This window comes from Arachis hypogaea, chromosome 19, assembly GCF_003086295.3.
Source record: "Arachis hypogaea cultivar Tifrunner chromosome 19, arahy.Tifrunner.gnm2.J5K5, whole genome shotgun sequence".
In the NCBI taxonomy this organism is placed as follows: Eukaryota; Viridiplantae; Streptophyta; class Magnoliopsida; order Fabales; family Fabaceae; genus Arachis; species Arachis hypogaea.
Window position 1 is genome coordinate 28,132,904 of NC_092054.1, and position 7,367 is coordinate 28,140,270.

Genomic DNA, 7,367 nt, shown 5'->3' on the forward strand with positions numbered 1-7,367 from the left:
GACATTAGAGAAATCTCGAGTAGCATGTTTAGTCAAATGAACAATTTTTTCCCTACTCCATGGATCATCTTGATGGAAGATATCATTGTTCCTATCCCTCCAAATCCACCAAAAGGCCCGCTGCAAAGAGGAACTCATTTTTGTTGAGATTAGAACGAATCCAAAACACAAAATTCAAACCAGAATCCACAGCGGTCATTCTCAAGTTTAAGCTAATCCAAATCTGACGAGATTTTTGACAAGTCCTAAAGCAATGGTTAATATCCTCCAGAGCAAGATAACATCTCTGACAAAAATCAGAAGTAGCAATACCTCTTTGAAACCGGTAGCTAGCTGTGGGAACTCCGTTATTGAGGCAAAGTCAGAGCAGACACTTTATCTTCTCCGCTATTCTCAAGCACCAAAGCCAAAGCCAATTTTCATTATCATTCCAGCCAACTTTCTTCTTCAATAGCCACTCATACCCGCTTTTAGTCGAGTATGTGAGAGTAGTTGAGTTTGTCCAAAACCAACCTGGTTTATCTCCTGCTTGCTTGATAAGATCAAAGAGCATCAAATCAAGTTTAATTTCTTCCGCAATCATTGTGCAAAGCATATCCCACTGCCAATATCCATTGTGCCAGACATCATCTAGCTTCAATAGAGAATCAGAAATGTGTACAAAAGGAACCAAAGGAGCTAGCGTTCCAGATGGTCGCCAAGCATGTACCAAAAGGATTGAGACATCCTGCCTATATACCATTCAAAACCATCACGAAACTTTTCGATTGTCTTATAAATTGCTCGCCAAGTGCTTGAAACATTTTTAGAAGAATTGGGTGAAAAGCAAGAACCCCCAGATAAATATTTTGCCAACATAATCCCTACCCAAAGCTTATTTTTATTATGTAGTAATTGCCAAACAAGCTTTCCTAATAAAGCAAAATTCACACGTTGAGTATCTCTAATGTCCAAACTTCCATATTTTTTTGGAGTGACAACTTTGCTCCACTTGACCAAGTTTAAGCAACGCTCTCCCACCTTTCCCTTCCACAAGAATTGTCGAAGTACAAAATCAATCTTTTGACAAATCAAAGTAGGAAAAAGAGCCACTTGCATCTGGTAAATAGGAAGTGAAGAAACAATAGATTTTAATTAAGTAAAGCCTGTTTGCTCTGTTAAGGAGTCGACCTTTCCAACTAGCCAGTCTATTCTTGATCTTCTCTAAAGAATCCAAAACAACAGACCTAACAACTCGAGAATGATTAAGGTTCACTTCCAAGTATTTGTCTAGATCACTAGTAAAAGGAATATGAGAAACACCAAACAACATTTCCTTCCTTCTATTAAAAATTTTTTTAGAACAAATAGTTTTGGATTTTTCAATGTTATAGTATTGTTTTTGTATTTATTTATCAAATTTTAGTTTAAATCTAACTTGAATAATTTTTTTTATATTTTATAAAAATTTCACTTAAACAAATACTTATATATATATAAACGGAGAGAATTAGCTTTGTTATACTATTATAATTGTATTATATATACTATAAAATCTATTACAATAATATTCTTTAATTTGTTTTAACAATTATTTTAATATATATATAAGGGATAGGTCGACAAAACTATTTTTCATATTATTATTATATTATAACACAATTATTTGTTTAAGAGTTATATAAATTATTTTATAAGTAATTATAAAATAAAAAGATTTTTATTATTAGTTTAGTTATCTAAAAGTTTATGTAAAAAAAGTTTATAGTATTAGATTTTTTGCACAATTGGTTTAGATATAGTATTAAGACGTCAAACTACAGTCAAAGTCTCTTTGAATTTGTTTCTCGTTGTTTTTGTTTCGTACTTTGAATTGAAGAAGAAGAAGAAATGGTATCGCCATTGCCCGATAGTGAACTTATACTCTCCTTCTCACTATACATTCGGCACTAAAGAGACCAAGATTGAGAAGGACACCTCCATCTCAGATCGCCTTGCTCGTCTGAAAGCCATGTTCGTTTTCTTTTCGCTTTTTCTTTCATTACTCGCTTTTATCTTCTTTTCTTTCCCCTCCAACAAATACAAAATTTAAAACACTTTTTATACCCTCCTTTTTTTTATTTAAAGTTGAGATTTTGACATGTTGCACTTTCTTGACATGATTTTGTTATAACATTCTTTATAGAGTCCACTGTCAGGATTTTAGCTTTAGGATTTAGGTTGGTATGTTTGTTCTTTGTTGCTTATATGATGCATATTTTTTTTTCTTTTGTTTTATGAATTTCAGCTATATGCAAGAGAGAATGAGGACTAGCGTTGCAAGGTATCTTACTGATGAGTTCACTTGTTGATTTAATTTTCTTGAATTAAGCACTTTGGTATGTTCTGCATTTTTATCACTACTTTTTTTAATGTAACAATGAATCCCCTTCTATAAGGTGCTCTGAAATGCTATTTATAATATGTTAATAGAATATAAATCTTTTATAACACATGAGCTTATGTTAAGAATAAGTTAGAATATGAACATTGAGAAGGTTCTCATCTAGCATTGGCTTTATAGGGGAAGTTATTTGGAATGAGTGTGGGTTCTTAGGATAATTTCTTTGATGATTGTGTTAGTTGTTCGTCTCAGCATATGCTTTCATTTTGCGGTTCACCACATGTCATGAAATCACTCATTCCAAAAGTTTTATCTGATCGGAAAAGGTAACACTAATGGTTATATCTCTAATACTTTATAAACCTCCCTTGTACACATTGTACAAATATTCCATTGGCAGATAAAGTCTTTTTAAAGATGTTTTTCAATAATTAAAATTTAACACATATAATCAATTAAATCGTATTATTTTTGTTAAAATTAGGTCAAACAAATTAATTTAACTGAAAAAACAGTGAATTAAATTTTGAACAAGTCTAAATTAATATTATTTTTTTTATAAAAAATGACTACAATATCCCTATTATAAAAATAACTAAAATACTTCTATTATATATATATTAATTTTGAAAATCCTAAATTCTAACACTTTTCTTCTCTGCCGTCCTAGGATTAGGATTTAGAGTTTTCAATATATATATATATATATATATATATATATATATATATTGGAAGTATTTTAGTTATTTTTTATAATAAAGATATTGTAGTTATTTTTTATAAAAAAATATTAATTTAAACCGGTTTAAAATTTAATTTATTAGTTTTTTGGATAAATTGATTTGTTCAGTCTAATTTTAATAAAAATAACACAATTTAATCGGTTATATGTGTTAAATTTTAATTATTAAAAAATATCTTTAAAAAAATACGTTCGCTATTATTATAATACAAATTTATACAAAATATAATGAAAAAAACATGTAAAAAATGAATGGTAAGTAAATGATAGACATGCTAAATGCAATTATCAATTAAAAATGTCAAATAGTGGACATGTTATTTAATTTATCAGCTCTTAATTAATTAAAATTTAAATACGATTTACTAAATAAAATTTAGTATGGCCGAGCAAAAGATTTGCACTTAATTTACAAAGGTAATAATAATAATAATAATAATAATCAACAAAACCCTTCTTTGGTTAAAAAAAAACAAGACCCTTCACACCTGCTTTTGTTTCGTCAAGAAGCTTTAGTTCCCTGTTCCTGTCATAGTCTCCATGTTCACTATCTGCTTCCACCATGTTTCACTCCGTTTGCAATCAAATTTATCTATTCAAGTAAGAACTTAATTCACGATATCTAGAAACCTTGCGTGTAATGTTATTTTGTCTGCCTTGCTTGCCTTAATGGTATCAATTACCAACTGTATTTCTGTCAACTTCTGCCAACTCTTATTTATAATTGTGTTTAATAGAAGTGTTTTTGTAGATGTGTCTAATGAAAATATTTTCATAGATGTATTTTCTAGATGCGTCTCCTTATACATATATCTAAGATATAATAATTAATTATTATTAATAATAAGTTAGCAGATAATATATTGGTGCACTGATGAGTTATAGCTCAAATGGCATAATCTCCTCATACTCAATTAACACGTTGTGGATTCGAGTGTGCTATCTTTGATAAAAAAAAAATAATAATATATTGGTATCTTATTATTTTCCTATAACCAAACATTGAAACTCGAAAGTTTGTAAAGATCGAATATTTTATTGCAACCCAAAAATAATTTTGGAAGAAGATAAAAGAAATACAAGAAAAAGTTGCGTCATCAATTTGAAAGTAATATTATCATTTTTCATGTAATAATTGCATTACAAAAATTCATAACTAATAATTTCATATATTATTACAATATTTTTTTTAACAACTTAATAACACTCAAACAAATTCAAATATTTCGTGGTCATGAGATTTATAATAGTACAATCACACTTATGTTAGATGCCACGTCATTTTTAGAGTCCAAATTATACTCCAATCAATTTTAGAATTCTTATTTAATATTCCATAAATAACTCTTCACATCATCTAGTTTAGCATATACCAAATAAATTTTGAAGAGACTTTTATTTAAACACAAGATATGAGAGTTTTTAAAATTAGAAATGTTGAATCTTTCACTCTAACATTCCTCAAAAAAGTTTATAATTTAGTTTCATACAGGAGTATCTTTAATTCTTGATGCTTCATAGCCTGAAGTGTTTTAGTGGAGAGGAGACATCGTAATCTAGCTTTGTGGTATACACCAGTTTAACCAAGTCCGATATTTTCATTTCCTTATAAATTGGAGGATTCTCCTTTGTCACCAACTCTTTTATTGGTCCATACATTCTTAGACATTCATCCTGAACATGTTGTCTCATAGAGCATGAAACCGAAACTCGCGGATCTACCTTTTGAGCCACAACTCTGTGCTTGGCACTCATAAACTTGTCATTTGTGATTAGCTGTAATCAGTACTAAGACATTAAATAGGTCACTTGAACAACTTAACTATTTATTTTGTGGAATATTATATAACACAGTAATACATGATTATATATTTGTTTAAAATAAAAATTAAATTCGATATACAAATATAAAGATTAATGTACGTTTCTCTAATGTTTAATTTTTTTATTTTTTTATTTTTAATGAATTTTTTTTTATATCAAAATTACTCATATATGTTTTTAATTTTGTCTCTAATATTTTAAATAGAGTTAACGTTCAGAATAATTTTGACATAAATAAAAATATTAAGAACAAAATTAAATTAAAATTTTTTTAAAAAATTAAAAATTATAAATATTAGAGATAAAAAATATACTTTAGTTTTGATATAAATCACTAACAAAAAGAATGATAAAATTATGATCACCTGCATCATGTCACCAAGGTTAATGATGAAAGCACCAGGAGAGGGAGTGATATCAAATCATTGGTTTTCATGAAAGACTTGAAGTCCACCAACTTGGTCTTGTAGAAGAATAGTTACAAACCCCATATCTGTATGAGAACTTAACCCCCAAGTGAGTTCAGGCTCGGGGCAAGGAGGGTAATAATTTCCAACCATGAAAATCCCTTCAGCACAATCTATGTTCTTGAGGTAATTGCCTTCTAGGCCTAATGCCTCCGAAAGCAATTCTAACAGCGTCAGTGCCAATTTCTTAAGATGATCTAAGTACTCAATTATTACATCCCTGCAAACAAATTAATCTCGCACGTCATGGAAACAAATAATTTTCACATTTTTGGTTTGTGTTTTTATCTTTCAAAATTTATTTTCTCTTCTTTAACATTTTTTTTATACAAAATTTTAAATAATAAAAATATAAAAAATGAAATAGAAAGCTAATTAGCTTCTTCTAAACAAAAATCAAATCCATCACCTTACTTAAAGAAAAGAAATAGCTCTTATATAATTTAGTTAAATTAATAGACAAAAATTTATGTAGAGTTATTTTTATAAAAAGTTAATAGTCAAAAATATATCAAATTTTCTAATAATTTTTATTATTATTTATATTTTAAAATTTTTCACGATATCTCTCTAATTCGGTACGTCAAGAACTAATCCATCCGAAATAAGAGTTTTATTTAAGGGTTTGCAGCCAATAAATGGTTACTGCATACACAATGTAAGATTTAAACTTCTCGATACTTGTTTAAACGAACGAATAAATTAATCACTTAACTAATCCAAATTAGTGAGCCTCTACCAATCTAAACCAAGCTAGAGTTCTACTCACCTGCAAATTGAAGGGAGTTGGTGAGGGTCAAGAGGCCCTGGTGCCAATAAACAATAGAGGGTGTCCCTCCAATTAACCTCTGAAGTAGAAAAATTGATGTTGGTGTTGTAGAACACTCTCTTTGTAATATCACGTGAATAGAATTCTCTCTTCACCTTAGCATCTTGCTCATGAAATTTACGCACCCCATCAAGCATTTCATCCAAAACACTCTGTGGAATTTTATGGTTGACCACTTGAAAGAACCCCCATTTTTCACCCGCATCTTTGACTTTCTGAACGATCTCATGGCGTGAATTACCTTCTTCGTGTAGTGATCCCAAATCAATAACTGGAATACTAACATTGGTAGCAGAAAAAGAAGAAGAAGAAATGTTGACTTTATGGTTATCATGAACGAATATCTTTGGTAACTTAGTCAAACCAGCATCAACAAGACCCTTCACACCTGCTTTTGTTTCATCAAGAAGCTTTAATTCCTTGTTCCTATCATAACCTCCATCTTCATGATCTACTTCCACCATGTTTCACTCTGTTTTCAATAAAATTTCTTTATTCAATTAAGAACTTAATTCATGGTATCTAGAAACCTCGCGGGTGTAATGTTATTTGCCTGTCATAACAAGAGTCGTGTTCTACTTGATTTTCTTCTGCATCAGTAGCCATCATGTTCTTCAATTCCACTCTCTTTCTGATAACAGCACATTGCGCTATTCATAAAAACATGTGGTTAGTTTCTTTTTTCCTCAACCTTATCTCTCTAATGTCATTCTCTGCTTCTCTGGAAGTCTTTTTTGACGCCGGAATTTAGTACTATTTTAAATTAAACTTATCGAGTTTATGAACTTAAGTTGCCATAAGAAAAAAAAAAAGGGGTGAAAATTTGTAAAAATTATAATCAAATTAATTAATAGTTGTAAATTAAATATACAAAAATTAGATATCTATTTAAATATAAAATTATTATTTTTCAGACATATATACGTAATACAAAATAATCGTCTAATAAGATTAGATCAGATTTGATTTAAATTTAAAATCTCTAAAAATACTACTAAGCAAATCAAAAGTAAATTAAATTTTCTAACAAACTCTAACCGCACAAAAAATTAAAAATAAATGACTAAAATTCAAAAATTAATAAAATTTGTCTCTCATTGAATTCGAAAAGTTTTATTGGACTTCTTGTTGTCTTGCCTTAGC

The 7,367-nt window shown here is 29.1% G+C and overlaps 1 protein-coding gene across 1 annotated transcript; it reads right to left on the bottom strand.

Moving 5' to 3' along the window:
- Positions 1-4,485: 4,485 nt before the first annotated feature.
- On the bottom strand, positions 4,486-6,995 carry LOC112779300 (deacetoxyvindoline 4-hydroxylase). Its single transcript, XM_029296012.2, has 3 exons — positions 6,165-6,995; positions 5,294-5,615; positions 4,486-4,880 (listed from the first exon to the last, which is right to left on the bottom strand). The coding sequence occupies exons 1-2, from the start codon at positions 6,686-6,688 to the stop codon at positions 5,351-5,353; spliced, it is 789 nt and encodes a 262-aa protein (XP_029151845.1). The 5' UTR covers positions 6,689-6,995; the 3' UTR covers positions 4,486-4,880; positions 5,294-5,350.
- Between the last annotated feature and the right edge of the window lie 372 nt (positions 6,996-7,367).